This window comes from Lithobates pipiens, unplaced genomic scaffold, assembly GCF_037356315.1.
Source record: "Lithobates pipiens isolate NorthernLeopardFrog02 unplaced genomic scaffold, aLitPip1_a1.2 Scaffold_16, whole genome shotgun sequence".
NCBI lineage: Eukaryota > Metazoa > Chordata > Amphibia > Anura > Ranidae > Lithobates > Lithobates pipiens.
Window position 1 is genome coordinate 641810917 of NW_027507748.1, and position 26957 is coordinate 641837873.

Consider the following 26957-nt stretch of genomic DNA (forward strand, 5'->3'; position numbering starts at 1 on the left):
CTGTGTAACGGAGGGGAAGGGAAAAACAATAATAAGTCCACTTTAAGCAAACTGTAATACTAAGTCTGCATATCTAAAATAACTTTTTTTTTTTAATTCTATATTTTATTTTTCAACAATTTTTAACATCTAGACAAACACAATTAAATTGCATGCGTATCACAAAATATATCTTTAACATAGATCAATTCTATTTTCCCCAAATATATAGTCTTGAGATTTCACATTTCTTATATTTTATCTAAAATATAAAATAACTTTTCTATTAGCACAAACAAAAAAGTATAAATACTACCAGCCCAATCCTGGTTGAGGAATGTTTATTCCGACTATCAATCTACACAATAACTTGGTCACCATTTTTTTTTTTTTTTTTTTATGGATTCCCCTATTTATGTTTCTTTATTTTCTATCCTCACTACATTCGGTACCTCTTGACCAATTTTTCCTTTAGCTGCTCTCTCTGACACGACCCTCAGGAGGTCTTCTTTTCTGTGACCCTCTATAATTTGTGCACCCCTTAACCATTCTCTTGGGGAGCGGAGCTCAGCTTAGGAACCAACAAGAGTCCAACCCTGGCAATTGCCAGCTCATTCATTTGCAACATGGCACCAGTATTCCCCTCATGGTGTATGCAACTAGGCTTTTGCTATCTCTACTGCCATTCTGCAAGGATATATATATATATATATATATATATATATATATATATATATATATATATATATATATATGTATATATATATAGTTTAACCATCTTACATACAGCTTTTGGTTTAACCATCTTACAAAACAATTCCACTTGTTTTCTTCTCACTTTTGGTGAAAACCACTTAAAATAACAGTGTAGGTCAGTATTTCACAGAAACCAAATCAGATTAAAATTTCTAACATCAATATACTTTAAAAATAGAATTTATGACTTGCTGGTGCTACTTTTTACACCATGTTTTTAACTAAATCATGTATATCAAAGGGTACAAAACACTATAACATAGGCTAACCTATATACGCCTGTACTGAACATATATGGAATTAGATGTTAACTTAAAACTGTAACACTTTAGTAGAACAAAATGTTCAAATTATACTAACATCTACTGTGTAGCTGGCTACCATTAACTGTATCATTTTATTAGCTATTTTAGATATATTCAGTCTAGAACAGAGCTGATTGCTATAATTACTTGCCAGAAATTCATCTGTATAGCCTACTTCTGCTAACTATAGGAAATCTGTTTCAAATATCTTAAAGTTTAAGAACCACCTATAGTTTCACATAGATATTTGCACAAGTTGTCCATAGGTCATTTTTACAAACAAATTAATATTTTAGGTTTATGTGCCCTTAAACAGAAACATAGGTGACTGTCTTTTAATCTACCCTTAAAATGAAGGAACTTTGCATTTTCTTACCGGGATAAAGTCCTCAATGTCGCATTCTCTTCCTTGAAATCGGCAGCCCAACATCATATCACTAAGTTGGTGAGAAGAACGGTCAATGATATCATACATATCAAATGGACCTGATCCGTACTCCAGGGATGGGTCAGTAACAAAGCTCCCATTACCACCCTCTGGGCTGCCTATTAAAGGAACTAAGTAGAGTAACTCCGAACTGGAGAGTTGAGTAATTCTAAAGTGGTTGCAGTTACAGAAAGTAATTGCTGGGAAGATCATAGCATTGGAAACCATCTCATCTATTATAGTGAGAAGTGGATACAACCTATAGTAAGCCACACGTTCCCAAACTTGAGACAAGAAGAGACAGAGAGAAAGCAGGAAAGCACAGACCCAAACAGTGCGCCGGACTCCCCACGGTTCTTCGGTGACAAAGTGATTTAGTCCATGAAGAGTACAGCTGCTGGCAAAGGCAGCAGGATCTAATAATGCACCGTCTTCCTCAACTAAGTTTATTTGCTCTGGTTCAACTTCACTGGCTCTCTTTTCTCTAGGCTCTTTGTCTGCGGACACAGAAATTGTGCAAAATATCTGTATAGGCATTCTTCAGCTTTAAATCTATGTGAAATCGTTTTTTGTTTTCCTGGTTGGAGAATAAAAGTCCCACAACAGTTAGCGGTCTGAAAAACAGATAAAATGATAACCACTCGCTACCCCAGGTTCCCTCCGTTGGCATTAGTCTAAAAATAGATCTGCTTTCTTTACTCACACAGCAGACATCTCTTCGATGTATGGCGGGGTTTTTTTTGTTATCTTGTTGCCTGAAAGCTGATCTTCTTTACTTCTTGCCCCTCTAGATGTTGACTTTCCTTTCCATTAGAAACTAATAGACCTTAGATGCCACAGAGAATAGAGGTTCTCTGTTCCTGTGTGGTAAGATGGTAGATAGAAAACTAACTCTGTGTGATTGTAGTTGAGCATTGTCTCTGCAAAAAGCAGCAAGCTGATCCAAGAGAGCTGTTATTAATAATATATGAAGATCCCAGCAGCCAGAGAGGTACAAAGTAGGATTGAAATTGACAAGGGCAAAAGAGTTTTGTTTGACGAGGAACATTTATGTTGAGTATCCCGGTACAAATGCCAATGAATTTCTTGGGTAAAAAAAATCTTATGTATTGTTGTTGGAGAGCAATCATCCATCAAGCAATAACGATTCCACCCTTCTTTTACCAGGCAGCGCTTAATGTAAGTTGTGAAGGTCCTATGGGTCATTTTACACAAGCCCAGGGGACAGATCAAATCACAACTTTATTGCTGCATTAGGAAGACTGCATCTCTAGAATCTCAACGGTAGAGATGCACAAACTGCAAACTTTACATAATTATCACAGATAAGAGGAAAGTATAAAACAAGCCGCTATCAGGACACCAAGGGACTGCAAAGTTTAGCTTTTTCTGTCTGTAATGAACCCATTAAGGGATATTTATCAAATAAAAGAAAATAAGATGTCAGCATGCCAATGATTTTGAACCTATATACAGTATACTGTACTTCGATAGCGCAGTGATTAACAACTCTGCTGTGGTTTTATTTCTGTGTCCAATTACAGAGATTTCCCTTTACTTCTTGTCCTAGAAATATTAGAACTTGAAGGGAAATGCTCAATTTCTACAAAGTGATCACTTTTAGATTTTCCATCACTTTCAGTGTTGGTGAAAATGGTTACCAGGGCAAATAGAGTGGGTAAATATGCCCAGTACAGGTTTCACATTCTAACCCTTCAAGTTTGTACATCCCCAAGATAATAAACCAAATGGTTTATCTATATTTATGTTAAAACACAGAATGAAGGCACAAAACCAACATTCCAAAGAGTGATTTACCTAATAAAAAGGTCTATACAAAGAGATTGAACCAATCTCCAATTAATAGTCCATGTAGCAGATGTATATTATGCAATACTCTGTAACTATGAAATACATTCACTGAGGGCAGCAACCAACATGGAAAACAGAAACAGGTTCCAGCAACAGCTGAAAATGATACAAGAAAAAGAGGCGCCTTTAAGTGTAGGAGTATTAAACAATTTATTGAAATTTTATTTCCATTAAATTGTTTGACACTCCTACACTTAGAGGCGCCTCTTTTTCTTGTATCATTTTCAACTATATTTATGTTATACTGACATAAATGCTAATGTAAAGGTTTCTTTAATCGCATAGTTAAATTATATTTTTCTGACACTGAAAGGTATCAATTGCTACAGAGCTTTCACTGATAATATACTAGCTTGCCTTTATGCTAGAATCAGTGACTTATTTGATCTGCAAATATTGTCTGTGCAAACTAAGTCAACTCATTAAATAGAGCTTTACAGGTTTTGTAAGTTTCCAATTTTTACACCTGTAAGAAATAAGTACATTTTTCAGGGACATATAGCCGTTGCCACATAGGAGATACAATGATATATATCCTTACAATACATGGACAAGGAATAAAAAATACTACACAATTATGCTTTGTTTAAAATGGATTTGTAGCATTATTGTATACATTTTCATTATTTTAATATAAAGTTCAAGATATGATTATTGAAAACATGATTTCATTTTTTTAATCAGCCAGAAATGAAATACTGCAGCTGTACGTGACATATTTGTGATAATGAGCTATACAATATAACTGTAGGCTTCTTTTTACATGTTAATCATATTTATTCTGATAGAAAAGGTCTATTGTTTACAGATCACAATGCATGAAGCTCAGATTTCTTACACAGGTAAGTTATGTCAAGGAGTGATTCCTCCCACTTGCTCCTTGCTCTGTATGGCTGCATAAAAGGTTTCAATTAGACATAGAAAGTGTGAAAGGAAACAGCTTCTGCTGTGCTCTCTCTTTAAAAATCTCAGAACTCTATGACACCAGTATCATGGATTAACCCTGTATTAGATGTTTATAAGAAGATGTTATATAAATTGTGAAAAAAATAAAATGCATTGAAAAAAAAACTAATTTAGAAAAAGTAAACAATTAAATTTGATAAAAAAGTAAACAAATTGTAAAACCAAAGATGCATTGCATACAGAACAATATATGGATTAGCTTGCTGTTGGTCAGTTTATTCCAGTAACACATAATGGTAATGTGTCCAGTTAGCAACAGCGAACAAATGTGAACAAATGTGAACAAATCTGCACATGCACTGACTATCTTAAACTTAAAGCAGAACTTTAGTCAGAAAATTAAGTCCTGCTAGATCACTTCAGGGTGTCCCCTTTTGCAGGTGTAACACTATTGGTAACCAGTCCTGGCACATTTTGCTCTACTGGTGCCCAATAGGTAAATGTGAATGTCCCAGACCCACTTACTTGGTGATAAATGTCCCTCCCAGGCACATTCCTTCTCAGGGTGAAAGTCCTTTTTTACAGGTGGTGGTGGATTAATTAAGGGCACCAGTCACTTTGAATACATTTTAGATGTTTTAATGTTTTAGTAATGCACCTGCATGAAAAGTGGGAAGGAGGGTGGAGGTAACACAGGATACCTGAGCGTTTCATTAACAATAGACTGTCTCTGGTCCCATACATGGTCTTCTCACTAATATCAATCCTTCTGTCACCGAACTCTGCTTGCTGGAATGCATCTCATAAATGTGTCTCCTGGTCAACTGAGGTTCCTGTGTATTCTCAGTCTTAGGCCCCTTTCACACATACGGACCATTCAGGTCCGCCTGTCAGTTTTTCAGGTGGACCTGAAGGGACGCTCTATTCATCTCTATAGAGCGATAGATGTCAGCGGTAACATGTCCGCTGACATCCGATCCACACCCATTAGCTAAATGCAGATGGATGGAAACCCTATTTTCCATTTGTTTGGTGGATCGGCTGAAAATGGACAAGCGGTCCATTTTCATCTGATCCCCCATAGAGGAGAGCGGAGCTCTGACAGGTCCGTCCCTGCACAGTGAGCAGAGACGGACCTGTCATCCACCAGCTCAGGGGGATCAACCGAGCGATCCCCACTGAGCAAACGGAGTCCTTCAAAAACAGACAGCCCTGTGTGAAAGGGGCCTTAGGGTACAAGGCAGGACAGTAATGTTGAGGTTCATGTGGTGCTTCTCAGCTTGGTCGGTCACTCACCATCCCTGTGGTAGGACAACCGCAGCTTTGCTTCCCCAATGGCCATTAGCACTTCATCTCAACCAGCAGCTTAGGGACACCTCCCATGACAGGAGATCCCTCAACACTCCATACCTATGGTCCCTAAGGCCTAGAGGCCTAGATAAGTGGATCACACAGACATTCTCTCAGGGAAAGTCCCTGGAGGGAAAGAGAAAGAGCATCAAGTGACTTGGATATTAAATAGTTCTCCCAGCATGCGCAGCAAGCTCCCCAGGCCTGCTGCTTGGCCAGGTATTAAATATCTATAATGTGCAGTAATATCTTTAGCACACCCTTCTGGAGAACACTCACACATCATGTGACTGAGAATAATCACTGGACACTAATGCCTTGTACACACGGTTGGACATTCCAACAACAAAATCCGTCGGATATTTTCCAACGGATTTTGTCCTAAACTGGCGTTGCATACACACAGTCGGACAAAGCTGTTGTAAAACCTGATCCTTCGGAACGTGATGACGTTAGTTCATTACAACAGGACTACGTTGAGGCTAGTAGCCAATAGCTTTGGTCTCGTAATTTGATCTGCGCAAGCGTGGTACTTTGTCCGATCGGAATTCTCTACAAACGATCGGAAAAAGTCTGATCGGATTTTTTTTTGTGGGAAAATTTGAGATCCTGCTCTTAAATTTTTTCCATCAGAATTTTCGACGGAAAAAGTCCGATAGAGCCCACATAGGATCGGATTCTCCGACAATATAATCCGATTGGACCTTTTCCGTCTGAATTTCCGACCGTATGTACAAGGCATTAGAGTGCACAGCCAGCACACAGCTAAGCTGACTAACACTACACTAACAGATCACAATAAACATCAAAAGAATTTAGGAAATCACTACATCCCTACAGAAGTATAGCTATGTAAAATCCAGTAATACACTGTCTCACCCTGCTCTGCACATGCTCAGTTGCTCACCATTTTTAGGGATTGTTAGGCACTGCTTAATCTGTAATGGCCAATCTGCTGACAGCCTTAAAGTGGAATTAAGCCCTCCTGTCCTTTACAGCCAAGGAAGCTGCTTCTGTTTGATCTGCAGCTACCATGGTGCTGAACATGCGAGCAGTTATGACACCAGACATTTAATGGTTTGACAGTTTGGTTGTGGACACACGCAAAAGGTAACAGTTAGCAATCCAGGAATGTAATTTTTTATGAAACCGTTAAATCGATGGGTTTAGTTTTGCTTTGTGATTTACTGCTGTGCAGGGTGTTCTGGGCTTCAGCAAAATGGTAGCCTTCAGCAAGATGAAAAAGGAACAATGCTGGAAGCAATTTACAGCACACACTCATTTTGGTAGCATAATTATTATGTGGAATGTATGTTCCTTGCGAAAGAACATTATTTTTTTTTATCAAGCTGTTATGGGTAAAGTTCCGCTTTAAGCCAAGTCAGGATCTATACAACAAAAGGGGTAAAGCCACCCTAAAGCCACATCACCCTTATAATTTTTGTGCCAGTTGATTTCTAAGACCCCTTTTACACCAAGGCCATTTTGCAGGTGCCTGCAATCTGCCCTCAAACAGCTGCTCCATTGTCACCAGTGTGAAAGCCCGAGGGCTTCTACACTGGAGGGGCGCACTGGCAGAACGTCAGGAAAAGTCCTGCCAGCAGCTTTTTTGGAGCGGTGTGTTTACTGCTCCCCCACCGCTGCTCCCCATTGATATCAATGGGGCAGCGCGGCTATACCGCTGGCAAAACACTGCAATAGTGGTGCATTGCAGGCGTTTTTAACCCTTTCTTGGCCGCTAGCGGGGGTTAAAAGCACCCCACTAGTGGCCGAAATGCGCCGCAAATCCTACGGTAAAGCGGCGCTAAAAATAGCTGCATTGAACCGCCGACACTATGGCCGGCTCGGTGTGAAAGCAGTGTAACTGTCATTCTATCGCTGTTTACAGTTGGGTTTACACAGTGCCAACTGTATCTTTCAGGCATACCTCCTTCCTTTTACCTAAACCTAGGGTTCAGATCTGCTTTGGGAATGAGCAGGGTAATATGGGAGCTTAGGCAAAAGTTGATTTTTTGGGGGTATATTTGGAATAGTTAGTATTTCATTCCATGCTCCTTGAATTGTTTCTCTGTTTTGGTGAATATTTGATTATTTGCATACTGTTCTTTCACTGTCTGTGTTTTATTTTTGTAAAACCACCAAAAAAAGGAGGCTAATGAAAGGCCAGAATAGTTGAAACATTCTGTAATTCTCAGGGGATTTTAAAAGCCTAATGTAGCCTAAGCCCTTGTACACATGGTCGGACATTCCGACAACCAAATCCGACGGATTTTGTCAGACGGATTTTGCCTGAAACTGTTGCATGCACACAGTCGGACAAAGTTGTCAGAATTTCCGATCGTACTTAACGTGATGATGTTATTTCGTTAGGACGGGACTACGTTCAGGCTAGTAGCCAATAGCTTTGGTCTAGGGATTTGATCTGAGCATGCGTGGCACTTTGTCCGATCGGAATTCTGTACACATGATCGGACAAAGTCCGATCGGATCATGTTGTCGGAAAATTTTATAGCCCAGCTGGAAAACTTGGTCTGTCGGAAACAGTCCGATGGAGCCCACACACTGTCGGATTATCCGACAACACGGTTCCATCGGAATGTCCGACCGTGTGTACAAGGGCTAAAACAAAACACAAAAAACTACCATAATATTGCCTTTCCAATTGACTCTAACCCATTTACTTGAAATGGCAACATTTTACTTAAATCTCCCAATTTTCTCTAAAATTTTGGGAAAATTAAAACTCTAAATTTCACTTTCCCCTATTGTTCTAATCAATGGTGACTTTCATATGGTTTCCATTGCATTTTCAAGATAGACAGCGTTCAGACTTTAGAATTTCATATATATGTCAAAGTATCATAACTTTTATATACACTGCTACTAAAATATATATATATGTGGTTAGTACTCATATAGGTATGGCGGTATTTAGTGAAGTCCAAATGAATAGTTCTGGGGCGGACACAGGGGACCCAGATCAGACCAACCTCAAGAAAAACTAGGTATGACTCTCAAAGACCCATAATGTCATTTATATCCAACCACATCTACCTATTCCTATACCCCCATACCTATGTGAGCAAAGCACATACAGTGGATATAAAACGCCTACACACCCCTGTCAAAATGTCAGGTTTCTGTGATGTAAAAAAATGAGACAAAGATAAATCATTTCAGAACTTTTTCCATTAACAACTCAGTTGAAAAACAAACTGAAATCTTTTAGGGGGGGAAGAAGTAAAAATAAAAAAATTCAATAATATAAGTGTGAACACCCTCTTATAACTGGGGATGTAGCTGTGTTCAAAATGAAGCAAGCACATTCAAACTCATGTTAAACAGGAGTCAGCACACACCTGCCATCATTTAAAGTGCCTCTGATTAACCCCAAATAACGTTCAGCTGTTATAGTAGGTCATTCCTGACTTTTTCTTAGTCGCATCCTACAGCAAAAGCCATGGTCCTCAGAGAGCTTCCAAAGCATCAGTGGGATCTCATTGTTATCAGTCAGGAGAAGGGAACAAAAGAATTTCCAAGGCATTCGATTTTCCATGGAACAAATGAAGACTATCATCATCAAGTGGAGAAAATATGGCACAACAGTGACATTACTAAGAATTGGACATCCCTCAAAAATTATTGTCCCTCAAAATACCCAAATCCTTCCTTGATCCCTCAAAAATTAATGAAAAGACGAGAAGAAAAAAGGTCAGGGAGGCTGCCAAGAGACCTACAGCAACATTAAAGGAGCTGCAGAAATATCTGGAAAGTACTGGCTGTGTGGTACATGTGACACCAATCTCCCGTATTCTTTATCTGTCTGGGCTATGGGATAGAGTGGCAAGACAGAAGCCTTTTTTTACGAAGAAAAACAACCAAGCCCCGGGTACATTTTGCAAAAACACATCTGAAGTCTCCCCAAAGCATGTGGGAAAATGTGTTATGGTCTGATGACACCAAGGTTGAACTTTTTGGCCATAATTCCAAAAGATATGTTTGGCGCAAAAACAACACTGCACACCACCAAAAGAGTGGGGTGATCTGAAGAGGGCTGCGCACAGGGGATGCTCTCGCACTCTGACAGATTTGGAATGTTTTTGCAAAGAAGAGTGAGCAAATATTTCCAGTTCAAGATGAGCCATGCTGATAAAATCTCGAACAAAGTATTCCTTTAAGGGAGTGCACACTTATGCAACCATATTAATGAATTTTTTTATTTTTACTTCCCTCCAGATTTCAGTTTCTTGTTCAACTGAGTTGTACAGTTTACAGGTGCCATTAAAGGTGGAAAAGTTCTGAAATTATTTATCTTTGTCTCATTTTTTAAGATCACAGAAACCTGACACTTTAATGGGGTGTGTAGACTTTCTATATCCACTGTGTATATATATATATATATATATATATATATATATATATATATATATGTGTGTGTGTGTGTGTGTGTGTGTGTGTGTGTGTGTGTGTGTGTGTGTGTTTTTGTAGCAGTGTATATAAAAATTATGATGTTTTCACATATATGAAAATCTAATTTGAATTTATATATCCAATGTAACTAGCGTCATGCCCTCCTATCTACATGGTCCTGAGGAAACTACTGTACAAGCGAAATGCATTGACCATGAGAAACAAAAAGCATGTCTGGATGACAATGATATGTGTACCATTGTGTTTTTAAAACATGTTTAAAATTATATTTTAGATACAAATATGTCTTATGCTGTGCTTAAAATCCTTTTTTTGTAACGTACTTATACATTGCTTGTTGGATGTGGCAAATTGAAAGCCCAAAATTTCCTAGCGTTCAGACATTGCTACTTTTAGAAAGGCCAATGAAGTTCACAGAAGCAGACATTTTTTTTTGCCCATGGTTTTCATTTCTAATGTAGTAGTACAGCTTGGTGCGAAGAAATATTGTTTAAAAGTTGACATTTCCAGTAGGAAATGTATGGCTATTGTACAGTGCGTGGATAGTAAACATTAGCATTAATGGATAGATCAAGGTTTCAGGTAAGCGTTAAAAGTTAACTTGATTGTTAATGATTGAGTTGAGGTTTAGAGTGATTTATTTAGGTATTTTGGGAGATGCATACACATGCTGAAAATTTTTGCGCCAATGCTGCCATGCCAAAAACAAATGCGCCATGCACTGAAAATGTACTGCTTTTCAATGCACTGCATAGGCAATACAGTATGCTGGATGCCATGGGTCTGTTTGACCTATAGTTTTCAAAAAAGAAATATGAATAGGTCCTAAGTGCCAATCTTATCAGCTCATTCTCTTTCAGACTAACCATGGGCAGATGTCTCCCTCAGAACAGCAAGTTGGGAAATATTGGCCCATTATCTAAAGTACTGGAACCTAACATTTTTTTGTTAGCCGTGCACCATAGACTGAAGGAGTGCACAGGCCGTCAACACCTTCCTTCTCTTTTCTAATTCAGAAAATGCAAGACTCAGCTGGGTCACACAGAGATTCTTCCAATCCACCAACTACTCTAATTTCAGTTTTGGATAAAGGCCAAAGGGTTGAATCATGCATCAGCTTATTATATTGATCGGGAACTCTAGCGGTGAGATCTCTGTATCTAAGATCCTGGATCTGTGGGTGGACTGACCCTTTATGATGAATACAGTTCCAATTCCATATACTGAATGTTTAATAGATCACTATGTACAGTCTCTGTACAGGTTTAACTACATTCCATCAGGAGATTGCTGTTAGACAGTAAATGTTCTGCAATGCTTCTAATACAATGTGCTTGTGAGGCTTGATTAATTGGTATTTTTTAGACAGGGAGATAAGCCATTAGGTGATGTGAAACTCCAGCTAAATGTTTGAATTTGATATGTGCAATTCCCGTTCTCATTTATTCTCCAGGGAGCAGTGGAAGTACAAGAAATGCCACCCCTGCATAAAAAAAACTACATTATTCATTTTATTAACCTGTGAGTGGGGGCAGGGTCACTGAGATATGTAGGAAATACATACATGCCATCAGCTAGGTTTTATAGACGGGTGTGAAAATCCTTAATATTACCAGAGACTTAAAAATTTTCAACCAAATAGTTGAAATGTTGGATTTTAATGAATCATAATTTTTGTTCATCTTAAGTACTCTTTTTCTTTGACAAAGTAGCAATTTATTTACCAACACAAGGATCTACGTGCAGCTTTCCACTTTAAAGACAGTTGACATTTTCAATAATACACAGTGTTCAACCCCATACGCTCTTTATGTTTGATTATTTTTTAATTATCTCTGGCGCTGGGATTAAATTATCCAGTTTTCAGCTCTCAAGAGGCACAAGGCAGATCTGGAGCTCTGCAGGGAAAGGGTTAATGGACTGAATCCCCAGGCAGAGATTGCTGAGTAAAATTAAATGCACCTACCCCTCCCCTCCCTTTTAGTTACAAGCTCTAAAATAGCCTTAGTCAGCACTGGAAAAAAAAAGGAGACACGGATCATATACACATAAACATATCCCAAAGGATACCAACAATTCCTATATGCTGAGTAGAGATAAGTGAATTTCTAAAAATCTGCTCCACCAACACTTTACCCCATGATAAAGCTTAGGGTCTGAATGTCCACCAAGGTTTACAAATTTTCCCATTCTGGGTTTATAGAATTTTTTTTTTTTTTAATTCTTCTGGCAAAACAAGAAAACATGATGCCTGTGAAATTCCCACACATATTGGTTTCATTTCACTTGAGCAAGCTAATAAAGTTATAATAATAATAATAATAATAATAATAATAATAATTAAAAAAAAAAACTTGTTAAGGACATTGAGGCAAATAATTTTTTATTTGTGTAATACATTTTTATTGAAAATATGAAACAGTTTACAATTAAATAAAATAATATTTCCCCAGTTGGCAAATTCAATAAACACAGAGATTTACCTGGAATAGGGAGAGCGGTATGTGTAAACATGGAGCCAATGGGAACTAAGGGCCAGTCATTAAGCAAAGATCAGTGTGACTCATTAGTTCAGTAGAAAACAAAAAGCAAAAAAATGCCATATAAGGGTATAACATACCTCACAAGGAAGGTATCAAAAAAGAAAACTGTGTATGACAGGAAGAAAAGGTAGGAGGAGATAGCAAGAAAGAGAGAAAATTAGGTAGGTTATCCTGCCTCAGTACGACACCAGCTTGTACAGTAAGTAACTCGTCATCTGCTTATGCAGTTTGAGATGTAATTTCCGCATATGTGGAAGAAAATTTGAAGGCAAACCAGCAGGACCATATCTTCTTGGACAATTTGGATTTATTTCTAAGGGAGTAAGTAAAATCTTACATATGGTATATATGGTCTACCTCCATTAGCCATTGGCATAATGTAGAAATGGCCTGTTGTTTCCAAAGTCTGGGTATAAGCGCCTTGTGGCATGGAGACAGATGAGGGATGAACACACAGGAATAAATAGATTTTTACTGAAGCAAGTCACTGGGACTTGATGCACATTATTTATTCACAATTTTTTCACATATATTTTTTTTGTTTTTTTGTTTTATTTGTGAATTCACTTTGTTGGTTTATTTTAGCACTGTATATTTGATTGGTTTATATGAGTATTTATTTTATATATGGATTGCAGCTTATATTATAGTTGTTTAGGTGTACTATTTGGGGTTTAAAAATTTTGGTGCATACTAACTGTTCATAACTGGATAGGAAAAATGGAGGGTATTTTAAAAAAAATCTTCACAGTAATAGTTAAACGATTTATATTTGCACTTATATATTGTTTCACTGATATTTTTTCACTGCTGTAACAAGAGTGGCAGAACTCAAATATGATTTAGGAGTTAGCACAGATCTTACTGATTTGCCTGCACAATTAAACAGTACCACCCATGGATCATTGGGGACTGCAGAGCCCCGAATCTCTTTGATCAAATACAGTATAGTAGACCAATATGGACAGATGAGTGGGCAGAACCACCAGATGTGAGCATGGGTTGCCTGCTCTCCACATCCTCGCCAACATAGCGCTGATATGGATGGAAAGACTTTGTGCAGTACCACTTGGGTATAGTGCCATCTTGACAACATTTTGTAGTTAACCTTCCCCAGTTTTGGAAGATATTGAAGAAATGTGGTTTAATTGAAGGATCACTGAACGTTGCAATTCTAAGAGAGGATTTTGTAGGTCTTGTTCCCATTTAGTTAGGAATGAGGGCTGGACCGTTGAAGTTAGTGACAATAGTGCCTGGTAGAAGGAGATAGGTTTCTCAGGTGGTTGATCATCGACAAGGACTCTCTCCACCAGAGTTAAAATAGAGAGTAGTGGTTGTGGTAGAGATTTGACGAACCTGTAGAACTGATGGTATTTCCACTGGTCCATGAATGAGACTGTGGGAGATGGCAAAACTGTGGATATAGGTAAGATACCATTGGTCATTGTCACTTGGTGGAGTAGGACTGGGGTCGTAGAGATCCAATCGCTGAACTTAGGGTCGAGGTTTCCCGGAGGGAAATAGTCATGTCATAGTTGCATTATAGAATTGTGAAGCCACTTATGCGTTTTGCACATTGAGTCCCAAATCACAAAGGAGGACCTGCTAAGTAGTGAAGTAGGCAAGGACAGTTTGCGGAAATGTACTAGGTATCCAGATCAGAGGGAACAAGTCCACACTGCTTAGGTCAAGTTCTAGCTGAACCCATAGTTTAGAGTCCTTATGGTATTTCCAGTCCGATATCCAATATGATTGCTAAGAAGTAACTCTTAAAGTCCAGTAAAACGCTAATTTTCCCCAGCCAAGAGTGTGCTAGCTGGGTCCATTTATGGAGGTCCGTTCTAATCGAATTCAGTAAAGGGATGAAATTAACATGGAATAGAGAGGCTAAGTTAGGTGTAAGGTTGGGTAGGGAGTTAAGGACTTGCTGGACATAGAATAATATGTTGTCAGCATACGCCGCATACTTTTGCTCTGTGGTGCCTATTTTAATTCCGTGGATGTTGGGGTTGATCTGTACCGTCGAGAGGAATGATTCCAGGGAGAGGGCGAAAAGAATAGGTGAATGGGGCCAAAGTGAAGGGTTCACTAAGAGTGCCATTAATTCGTAGCTGTACTGTAGGAGAGCCATAAAGTGCTGAGATTCTCGTTAACATGGACGGGCCAATACCTACCCTATCAAATGCTTTCTCAGCATCTGTAGAAAAGAGAAGAGTGGACTGGGAGAACCTACGGGCATAAGAATTAAGGGATAATGTTCTCAGAGAATTGTCACGAGACTCCCTACCTGGGATGAATCCAGTCTGGTCCCTTGATATCCATTGAGGTACCAGGGGCATGAGCCGGATCGCAATGGCTTTTAGCGTATAATTTGGCGTCCAAATTTAATAAGGAGATTGGTCTATAACTGCCACAGAGACTGGGATCTTTGCCTGGTTTAGGAAGTACAGTGATGTGAGTGTGGAGAGTTTCTGGTCTGAGGTCACTGCCTGCAGAAACTGAGTTAGCATAGGACATTAGTCAGGGAAGTATTATGTCCACGAAGGTGCGGTAATAAGCTATCGTTAGACCATCAGGGCCCAGTGCTTTACTGCTAGCCCTGGCCTTACGTGCCACTCATAATTCTGAGGTAGTGAGTTCCCCTTCCAGAGCTTCCAGAGAATAAGCGGGGCGTTTCAATAGGTTAGCTTGTGTAAGATACTCTTGAAGGAGGGATTCCCTAGTCTCTCTATCTTCTGTATTATTACAAACGTGATAAAGTTGCTGGTCGAAGGATCCGAATTCTTTTGCTATTGCCGTCGTTTCATGCAGCAGGGTATCTGAGGGTGTCTTGATTTTGGCTATAAAGGTGGCTGATTTTTTGTGATCGAGCAAGGAGCCGACTAGGCTTTATTACTCTATTCGTATACATGTTAAGAAACTATGCGGAGTTGGGTTTTTCATTCTCAATGGAATAGGGCTTTTAGTTCTTCTCTCTTCAAAGTTAGAGAGCGTCAGTGTAAGGTTTTGTGATTCTTCCCTAAAGCTCCTATTTCCTGGATTAGCTGTGATTGTAGATGTGTTCTCTCTTTCTTCTGCCTAGAACCGATTTCTATGAGCTTCCCATTTATATGTGCCTTATGAGCTTCCCAGAGTACACCAGAGTTCATCTCCAATCTGCTTTTTGTCAATGTCTTTGGTGATAAGGAAATCATTAATTTTACAGTTTGTGGATTTTAAGGTTAAGGACGGGATTTTATATTTGAGACTAATCGGGACATGGTCGGAGATTATTGAGGTTTCAATGTGAGAGTGGAGTGACAGTGCTAAATGGTGTTGATCTATAAAGACATAATCTATGCTTGAATAGGAACAATGGAGATGTGAGTAGTGGGTGTAGACTTTTGCTTGCGGATGCATCACCCTCCAAATATCCATGAGTTGAATATCATGGAATCTTTTGCGGATAAAAGCCAGGTGTTTGTGAGGGATGCTAGATCTACCTTGAGAGGTGCCCATGGTAGGTTCCAGGGGAGTATTAAAGTCCCCTGCTAGGTGAATGCATCCTTGAGCAAAGTCTTTCAATTTGGTAAGAGTGGCAGTTAAGAAACCCACTTGAACATGGTTGGGCTGCGTAAATATTTGCTAAAGTGTAAGGCATGTTACCCAGGCTGCCCTTCAAGAATAGATATCTTCCAGAGGGATTACTCAGTGTTGTTTTCAATGTAAAGGATGTTCCCCTATGGAATCCAATGGCCACATCCTTTACCTTATTAACATCTGAGAGGCTGTAGAGCCACGCTGGGTACCGTTGTGAATACAGCTTAACAGGGGTAGCTTGAGTAAGGTGAGTTTCTTGCAAGAAAACAATGTCCCCTTGCAAGCGATTCACTTCTCTATAGAGGTTATGTCTCTTACTGGGGGCAAGTCCCCTCACATTGAGGGAAATTAGGTTTACCATGGGCATTGGAACCATCGGGAGACTCGTGGAAAATAAAATGGCAAGGTGTCTGGCGTGGAGGCAAGGAGGAGAGGAGGGGAGGGAAAACAAGAAAGTGAAAAGGGCAGAAAGAGGAAAAGAGAGAGCATAGATCAGGAACAGAGAAGGTCAACTGAGAAACTTTAACTGATATATATATATATATATATATATATATATATATATATATATATATATATATATATATATGTCCAGAGTATGCACACAAAGCCTTGTGGTGCATAGACAGGGCAGCTGCAGGGCCCGACACCGCTGGGCACATCAACCAACTGAGGGCAACAACACAGGGGCATAGGGCCATACGGTGCCTCGTAAGAGGGGGTAATGCAGCCCCGACCTCAGACTGTGCATGCCAAATGGGTGCGTGCACCATCTGAGTGCCCGGCGCCGGCACTGAGCATAAAACCAATTTGGCAATAAAAAAAATACAGTTGCAGGCAAGTCAACTAAACTAAAATCAACTAATGTGTGTATCCTATAATTAGCTAATATATAGTCACAACTAAGCCACTGACAAGCAGTAATTAATTTGTCCAACCGAACAGAAGAAACAGCAAGAATAAACATTGCAATCAGGGTGATACTTACTTGCGGTATTCAGGGGTGAAAACCCCACTCCGGGGTAACATATCGGCTGTATAGGGGATTAGCCCATTTGTGGTGAAGAGCCCGGTGTGGCAGAGCAGCATTTTCTACCAGCGTACTTTAGAGTATTAGGAAATGGAGGGATGGCATCCTGCCAGCCATGGAGTTCTGGAGGGTTGAAGCTGAGATCCATGCAAAACTTGTCTAAGTCCTCAGGGAAGCGAAGAATAGCCATTTTACCATCTCTGTTTGCTATGAGGGCTGCCAAAAACCACCATTGGTAGTTGATAGAGGCAGAGCGCAGCTTATCTGTTAGGGGTTTGAGAGCCCTCCGGTGTTCCAGGGTTTCCCTGGCCAGGTTAGTGAAGAAAGACAGGATGACTTCATCATTTAATGGGCATAATTTAAGGGTGGCTGCTTCCCTCACCTTCCGCACGATGTGCTCCTTTTCTTCAAAGTAATGGACCCTACAACTTACATCTCTTGGGGTGTCTGAAGACAAGATGCGGGGGCGGAGGGCCCGGTGTACTCTGTCCATTTTTAAAGGGTGATCTTCCGGGTTGCCCAGAAAACTGTTGAAGATGCCGCAGATTGAGGTGGGGATCATCATCTCTTGTCGTCTCTGATCCGTATGTTGTTCTGCCTATTGCGGTTCTCCCGGTCTTCAATTTTGTAGAGAGCCATTCTGTAGGCGATAGAGAGGCGGGTAGTAGACTGCAAGTCTCTAATGGCTGCCAAATGGCATTTCTTCCACTCGTTCTAGCACTTGTGCTAGATCAGAACGGACCATGGAGACTTCCTTTTTAATGGCTCTTAAGGTCGAGTAGCATGGAGGCCAGGCCTGAATTGGTGGGGAGACCACTCAATAGTTCTGCAACTCCCCTGTCTGAGCCGACAGAGGATACTGGAGACCGGCGCCTGGAATCTGTCCTATGACAGGAGGCAGAGCCTAGGCCGTCCCTCTCAGTGAAGTCCTCCGGTTCCCTGGCTAGGAAGCGCTTATTTGGAGCCCGTAGTGGGGGATTCTTCTTAGGCAGGATCTTACCCGTTCCCTTGCCTATAATGGCCATATGAGAGAGGTTGTGATATAGTGTGTTAAAAGCTGTTAAAACTTATGTATGTAGTGATTTGGCACTTGAACCCCTTTTCAAACATATGCTACCTTCTCTTTGAATCCTAAAACATTTCTGTATGTGTTTGGTCTATACAAATCTTTCTAATATCTACTATATTAAATATTAAACAAATAATTAAATAACAAAGAATTTTGGATTTTCATATATATATATAAAATTGTCTTTTATTTTTTTCCTCAGTTTCCTGCATGTTTCTGGATTCTGTACCAGATCACGCATGGTCATTAATGGAGGTACACTTTCATACATTGATATATATTTATATCACTACTCTTTTATATTTACTTCAGCAACCGCTGTTCTTTCCGCACTTCTTTGCTTGCTTGATTCCCAATCTATTTTGTTGGACCTGGCACTCTATTGCCCGCCCCAGTGTTTCCCTGGTATTGGCCCAGCTAACATCTATTCCCCCCTTGTTTCCTTTGCAGGGGTTCTCTAGGGGAGGTTTATACGGGATTTTGTCTGCCTCCAGGCAACAACAAGAGACCAATTAATCCAAATTACAAAAGACCTTCTTATTCATTACTTCCCCTCTCCCCTTGGGAAGCCTTGGATACTGGCAAGTCACGCAGTCCATCCAACACTGTCTGTTGCTCTTAACTCAATTGTGAGATACATTCATATGATACTGTACCTGGTTATGTAAGCACAATTTGGAGTCCACCTCTCTATGATCTTTTTTGTTCCACCGTTTGCCTGTTTTAATTCCCTGTTATTTGTTCCTCAATAGTATTATATCTTATGCCATATTTATACCCCTGAAGAAGGAGACTTTCAGCTCCGAAATGCGTAGGGTGAACGCTTCTATAGTCGATTCTGTAATGCATTTCTGCTACTGTTACAAACTCCTATGATATGTATCAACTCTATGTTTTTATATGATTTTATACCAATTCAATAAAGAAAGTTAATTGTTTCTATTTGTAATTTTTGGTTGTACGTGCCGTTAAAGTCCACCACTAGGGGTCTTTTATTGATGTAGTTTCGTTATTGGATGTGGCACAACAACTCTATACAGTCTTGCTGAATTACACCTTGTTTTATAAAAGTGAAATAAACACCTCTAATAATAAAAAACTAAATATAAAAGATGGCACTTCACATATCACATGTAAATAACAATAAAGTTGCAATCCACCATAGTGAATAAGCATATATGCATGAATGGTATTATTGGTGAATATGATCTAACAATAAACAACCATGTTAAAAAATAACCATAATGATGAAAAATAATAAAGAATAAATATATAAATATAAGTCCAACACCAATAAAGTGCTTCAATATGGAGATATCCTTTTGTCTTCACTGCTAGCACTCAAATGGTAGGTGTGAACTCACCAGAGGTGTTGGAAGGTCAAAATACGCTTATGATAAGATAACCAAAGATGGAATTCCTCAGCTGAAACCACTCCACTTGTTTCCTTCATTAATCTAAGGTATGGGTAGAGAAAATGACTCAACAGGAAACATAAATAAAAGGCTCCATAGTGTGGTAATTTTACTTAGTGGTGTTAAAAAGATACAATAAAGTATTGCACTCACATGTCAATGTGCCTGCAACCGGTACTGGTGTGTACAGCATGTGCAGATAACAAATTTCTCCTCCGGCGTTGGCATGTAATCGGAGCCTCATTCTCACCACCAGCCCGAATAGGATGTCACACCAGACCTGGAAGTTATGAATCCCTGCTCTGACGTACATTTCACCGTGATTGGCGTCTATCCGCACATGCTGTGCACAACAATGCCGGTTACAGGCACATTGACATGTGAGTGCAATACCTTATTTTATCTTTTTAACACCACTAAATAAAATGACAACACTATGGAACCTTTTAATTATGTCTCCTGTGGAGTCATTTTCTCTACCCATACCTTACATTAATGGAGGAAACAAGTAAAGTGGTTCCAGCTGAGGAATTCCATCTTTGGTTATCATAAGCGCATTGTGACCTTCCTGTAATAAGAGGTCAAACACCTCTGGTGAGTCCATAGCTACAATTTGAGCACTAGCGGTGAAGACAAAAGGATATCTCCATAATGAAGAACTTTATTGGTGTTGGGAATTGGCACACTGGACTTTATATTTATTCTTTATTGTTTTTCATCATTATGGCTATATTTTAACATGGTTGTTTATTGTTAGATCATATTCACCAATAATACTTTCCATGTATATATGCTTATTCACTATGGTGGATTGCAACTTTATTGTTATTTACATGTGATATGTGAGCGCTATCTTTACATTAACATACTGGATTGGGCAGGGAGACAAATGAAGAATAAGAAAAAAAGAAATTTTAGATCATGTTAAACGTGGTTCAGCAGTACCAAAGAATATCAATAGCTTCAGCACCAATTAAATCTTAGCAGACATAAGAAAGCTAATGAAGATCATCAATAAGGTAAAAATAGGAAAGTATTAGACAGTGGTAAGCAGTCATGAATGAATTGAGGTCATAGGGCAATTATTATGGTTGATGGCAGTGGTTCAACAATCCAGTATCATGAATACAGAGGAGTAGAGGGTGAACTTCTGCACGTAGTGTGACACGCAATCATGGGTGAGATATAGTAATGTCCCCATTGATGGATTCCAAGTTATAAAGGAAAGATGCTCCAAAACCAGGAAACCTCTATAGCCGTGTGTGAATATCCATATATAAATTATACAGGTGACATTGGAAAGGAGATGCAGATCGTTTTGAACCAATAAACATTTCAGGCTCTCTGGGGATACAGACAATGCAGTTTTGAAGTGGGAACCCATTGATAACAAAGAGAACAGGTTTACTTTTACAGAAACATTCCAGTGGCCAATGTGCATACGTAACAGTGTCCTGATCTTGCTTCTTCACCCATGTTATTAAAGTAGCATAATGTCCTCCTGTATTTATGGAAATGCCCTATCTATGAAGATTTAAATTGGCTACAATGACTAAAAAAATATTTTTTTATGTCTATGTGATCATGATCTCTTCTATCATGAATGGTTTATTTGTACTACTATTCTGGTAGCTTCAGTCTACTGATGATATGGGTATATGGTACACTGTATTTCTAATCTGAATTCTATATACAATTTAGCCTTTGTGAAGGTTCTAATTTATCCAGGTCATGGTATAGCTCGTAGTAGCTTGTGTTATTCAACTGGAATTGCTCTGTAATGTTGAAGACATTCTGCTTCTTCTCCAAGTATCTTCCTTGCCCTCAGTTCTAGCAAGTGTTATTACCATATCCAACAAAGAATAACTACATGGGCAACTCAGTTTCCTTAAAGTGGTTGTAAACCCCATTCATGAAATCTGACCTAGGCACATATATCTGTAGTATTTATTTATCTCTCTCCTAAGAGCTAAGTGCCTTTCTGCTGCTCCATTCCTCTATTATCAGCGGAGTCACTTCTGACAAGATAAAAGTAGCTGAAAATTTGTGTCCAGGAACAGTGGTGTTCTGTCCATACAGGGGGCAGGGGCGCCCCCCTCCCCCCCAATCTATGCACTCGCATCCTAATCTACATGCAGGGCGCATGGATTTCAACAGGGTTTTTTTTATTTTTTATTTGAAGCATGTAATTAGAGCCTGAGGCTCTAATTGGTTAAAAAAAAAGGATGACGAAGGAGCACGCATGTTCCGAACACGTGCGCGCAAATAGCATCATCCAACAGCAACCAGGAACTCCAGGATTGAAGATCTCCCCTTGCGCCCTGCCTGTGCAAGCCTGAGACACAGGAAGCCACAGGCACCATCAGACACAGATAAAACAGCGCTAGAAGATCGTCCCTGTGGAGTCCTGCTGTCCATCCTGCTGTCCACTGGACTGTATTACGATGTGCCTGCTTTTATTCTACTCGGAGTGAGTGCATTTCTACTAAAATTAAAACATATGAAAATACTACTGCACTTGTGCTGCTTGTTCTATTTTTTTCTTTATTTCTCCAAAAGGTGCCTTCTACCCTTCAGCGTGCTACCTCCTGCATTGTGCCAGTAACTTTTTTTGTGGTAATAAACGCAGAATTCCCCCCCCCCCGTCCCTTTTAATTCCCACTGGCTGAACCCTCATCAGGAGTCATTTTCTATATAACTGTTTATTGACTCTCTGCTGCTATTTTAACTGTGTCCTATCCCTGGACATTTTTTAACCCCTCCATCCCATTAACAACACAGCATTGCTTACAGTTGACATATATTAGCGCAACCAATTATTGTTTTTTTTTTTTTTTTTTTAAAGGGTGGGCTTGGGAGTGCACTGATTGGATGGTCTCCATCTTTCCACCTGTCTCCCGCAGGTGTCATTGGTTTGCCCCCCCCCCCCCAAGATATTGATCACCAGCCACCACTGTTGGGGAGGTAGCTTAGAAGAAGATTAGCAGAGAGCTGGTCTATTCAGATAACAGCTCTGTATATTTCTTCCTTCCTCTGCCTATGTGGTTGGGGATGTGTGCCTTTCCTCCAATCAGCTCTCATCTGAGGCTGTTCACTTCACTGGGTATATGTAAGGATTTACATCCACTTTAATTAAATTACCAAGGAATTTTCCAAGACAGATTTTTTTTTGACCAACAGGATAGGAGGTGTAACATTTTCAAGACCTTTACAGTTCTAATTGCATGATCCAATTCCTATGAAGCTATGACGTATGGAACGTGAGTTTATTTTCCAAAGCACTGAAAGTGTGAATTTCTGTCAAACCACATTGGTAGAGATGTTAAAAGTGTGTTATAAGTTGATAATAACTTTAGTGGCATTGCATGCTGTGGTATACTCTTGATACGTATTAGAAATTAGACGATACTTAGCCTACTTTCACACTGGGGCATCGGTGGTAAAGTGGCGCTATTTTTAATGCCCCTTTACTGTCTTTTTGCGGCACTTTTCGGCCTCTAGCAGTGTGCTTTTAACCCCCGCTAACAGCCGAAAAAGGGATAGATGCACCCGCAAAGCGCCGCTGCAGTGGCTCTTTGGCGGTGCTGCCTATTGATTTCAATGGGAAGGGGCACTTTAGGAGCGGTGTATATACCACTCCTACAGTGCCTCAAAGATGCTACTTGCAGGACTTTTTTTGGCATCCTGCCAGCGCACCACTCCAGTGTGAAAGCACTTGGGCTTTCAGAATGGAGTGAGAGGAGAGGCTCTTTACAGGCACTATGCAGATGCTATTTGTAGCACTATAGCGCCTGTAAAACGACTCAGTGTGAAAGCAGCCTAAGGAAGGCAGTGGAATATCTTCGAAGGTACAGAACAAGTGTAATTGAATGAGACTTACTAGCAGTAGTAAATCTCTACTACAATGTAAATTAGCCTTTGCTTGCATATGAGTTAATGTCACACCATCCATCAACAATGCTCTATGCAATACTATGTAGTACTACAGCCAGAGCACCAAAAGAGTGAGAAGAACATGAAACATCAGCATTTTTGCTGATATGCCATTGTGGGCCAGTTTTATCTCTCATATCTTTTGGTCATCATAATCATGATTCATTAAACATTTTCTTCCTATATCATCATTTGACTCAAAATCAGACGTGGCCTAAAAATTCCCAAATGGGGACAAATCCTGAAATAAATATGATGGTGAGTTCAATCATTCTCCACGTTTTTGTCTGGAGTTCTACTTTATTTATGTATGAGTGTATTTATGTATGTATCTACAGCAGATCAGTGCTTGGATGTGAGTGTGAATAGAGGTTTTCTTTTTTGTTATATTTCTACTGAATTTGGTAAAATTAAATAAAATACTTTTTGAATGTCAGTATAGACAAGGCTTTTTTCATCACCTATAGGTCAAGCCAACTTTTTCTATGTATTTTCTGCAGTCCAGTATTTAGATTATTATTATTTTTTGTTTCTTTAACTGTTATGCCGCGTACACATGATCGGAAATTGAAGACAGGAAATATTTGATGTGAGCTTGTTGTCGGAAAGTCCGACCATGTGTATGCTCCATTGAACATTTGCTGTCAGAATTTCCATACACAAATGTTTGAGAGCAGGTTCTCAAATTTTCCGACAACAAAACTTGCTGTCGGAAAGTCCGATCGTGTGTACACAAGTTCACGCCTGCTCTGAATCATGCAGAAGGCTATTGAACTGACTATTGAACTTCCTTTTTCTCAGCTCGTTGTACGTGTTGTACGTCACCACGTTCTTGGTGTTCGTAATTTCCGACAACATTTGTGTGACTGTGTGTATGCAAGACAAGTTTGAACCAACATCCTTTGGAAAAAAATCCATGGTTTTGTTGTTGGAAAATCCAATCGCGTGTACGGGGCATTAGTCCTACATTCACTATTGGTCAGAAATAATTAGCATTGCAAGTTAATGCATCTCTGTATTTTAGTGCTAGATTCTCAAATGTGTTCCGAACATAGGATTCACTCTATTTTACCTTTTTGCTACAAAATGAGTTTGTCAGGCCTCTTCGATTTTTTTTTAACTCTTCTACAGGTTAAAATCTGTTTTGTGCACAGCCTCTTCTAAACCTTATAAAGCTGCAGCTGGCACTCTATGAAACAAGGCACTCTGATCCCAGACCATGTTACAATTTGTTCCCATAAATATTGGGAAGTACGGGTATGGGCATAGATTCAGCCCACTGTCTCTTCCTTTACAAATTCTAAAAGTATGTGTGAAGCTGAATTTCCTGAATTGGAATTTTATATTTTGGAACATTTACACAGTAATCAGTGCATTTTTATAGAACTGATCGCTATATAAATGCCAATGGTCCCAAAAAAGTGTCAAAATTCTCTATTCTGTCCGTAAAAAATAAAAAAAAAAGTAAATGCCATAAAAATGCCATAAATCTTTCCCATAGTTTGCAGAGGCTATAATGTTTGTGCAAACCAATCAATATACGCTTATTGCTTATTTGTTAGCTATCTAAGTCCAACTAAATCTGCTAGTGCATCTAATGCCGCATACACACGACCAGACTTTCTGGCAGACTAGGTCCGACGGAATCAGTCCGTTGGACAATGTGATCGTGTGTGGGCTAAACTGATGGTTTTTCATTTTAAAAATCCGACGGACCTAGAAATAGAACATGTTTCAAATCTGTCTGGCGCACTCAATTCCTATCGGGGAAAACCGTTCGTCTGTATGCTGGTCTGACGGACCAAATACGACGCAAAGGAAGCTATTGACTACTGGCTATTGAACTTCCTTTTTTAGTCCCGTCTTACGTCATCACGTTCAAAATGAACGGACTTTCGAACTGACTTAGTCCGTTCGTGTGTGGGCAAGGCCGAAAGTCCGTCGGGAAGACCGTCTGACCTAGTCTGCCAGAAAGTCCAGTCGTGTGTAAACGGCATTACACTACCCTATCTACACTACCTTCTCTGCTGTCCAAGCATGGCTCCATTTATCCTCCATCCAGAGTAGAGACACCCTAAGACAGAAGGTGTGTTACTATCTAGATCACCAGGGGGAAAAAAAATGAAATAATGTAAAAAAAAAACGAATGCAGCCACCAGATTTATTAAATGAGAGACTACAATATATACATTTTTTTGTGGGTTTAATACTGCTTTAAGGGCTTGTTCCCACTGCTCACATACTATATGCTCTGTTTAGTGTGTGGGCAACTGTCAGTTTTCAGGTACAGTGAACCGCAACATTTTAGTGCATCACACTGTTTACTTTTACATTTTATTTGAAGTGTCAAGCGTGACAATTCAGTCAAGTCTCCGCACAGCAGTTTTCTGTGACATGTGGTGCCTCTCAGTGCGCTGCAGCAGTAAAGTGCTACATGTCTGCATGTTAGTGCAGCTCACTGCACCACACCTCCCGGCTACGTTGCAGCATGAATGGGTTTGATTTTATTGATTTCTATGTGCCCTACTGGTGACTGGCATTTATTCAGTGCAGGAAAATGCCAGTCACCACTTTATGTGTGAATGAGCCCTAAAGTATGTCCAAGGCTACAATAATTTTCACTTTGGAAAAAGTAGGTCATGGTTAAACATCCATTTTTTACCATTTGTGTGCCATTTAAAAGCTTTCTTTATTTCCTGCCCTGTAGATACAACAGGAAGTGACAAGAAACTTCTCCATAGTTAGGGAAAGCCCTCTTAGCCCTTGTACACACGGTCAGAGATTTCGACGGATTAATTCCGGAAGAGGTCCGGAAGTGATGTTGCATACACACGGTCGGACTAAGTTGTCAGAAAATGAGATTGTACATAACGTGATGATGTTATTTCGTTACGACTGGACTACGTTCAGGCTAGTAGTCAATAGCTCTGGTCTAGGAATTTGATCTGAGCATGCATGGCACTTTGTCCGTCGAAGTAGGCTACACATGATCGGAGAGCATTTGGTCGGAAAATTTTACCGGCAAGTTGGAAAAGTTGGTCCGTCGGATATTCTGACGGAAACAGTCCGATGGAGACCACACACAGTCAGAATATCCGACAAAACGGTCCGATAGGACACATTCCGTCGGAATCTCCGACCGTGTGTACAAGGGCTTAGGCAGGTGTCACTGGACTATATGAAGCTATTTGAAGATTTCTCCTCTATTACATTTCTGATTTCCCATCACCTTTAGTCCTTGTGACAGTGGTCATCAAAACTAATAACGATAATACATTTCCATACCAGGGATAGAAACCAGACAGGGGTTCTAAACTTTAACCACTCTACCCAAAACGAATACAGTTTTGTCTTCAGATACA

The 26957-nt window shown here is 39.7% G+C and overlaps 1 protein-coding gene across 2 annotated transcripts in view; it reads right to left on the bottom strand.

Annotated features, from left to right (window-relative positions):
- ASIC1 (acid sensing ion channel subunit 1) overlaps positions 1–26957 on the bottom strand; it is a 381935-nt gene that overhangs the window by 112563 nt on the left and 242415 nt on the right. Inside the window, exon 1 of one of the 2 annotated variants that reach the window (XM_077484305.1) lies at positions 1417–2338. The exons of the other annotated variant lie outside the window; for it this stretch is intronic. Within the exon in view, the coding sequence (XP_077340431.1) occupies positions 1417–2004 (588 nt within the window). The 5' untranslated portion in view covers positions 2005–2338. Of the gene's footprint in view, positions 1–1416; positions 2339–26957 lie in introns of those variants that run through there. 2 annotated transcript variants of the gene reach the window in all.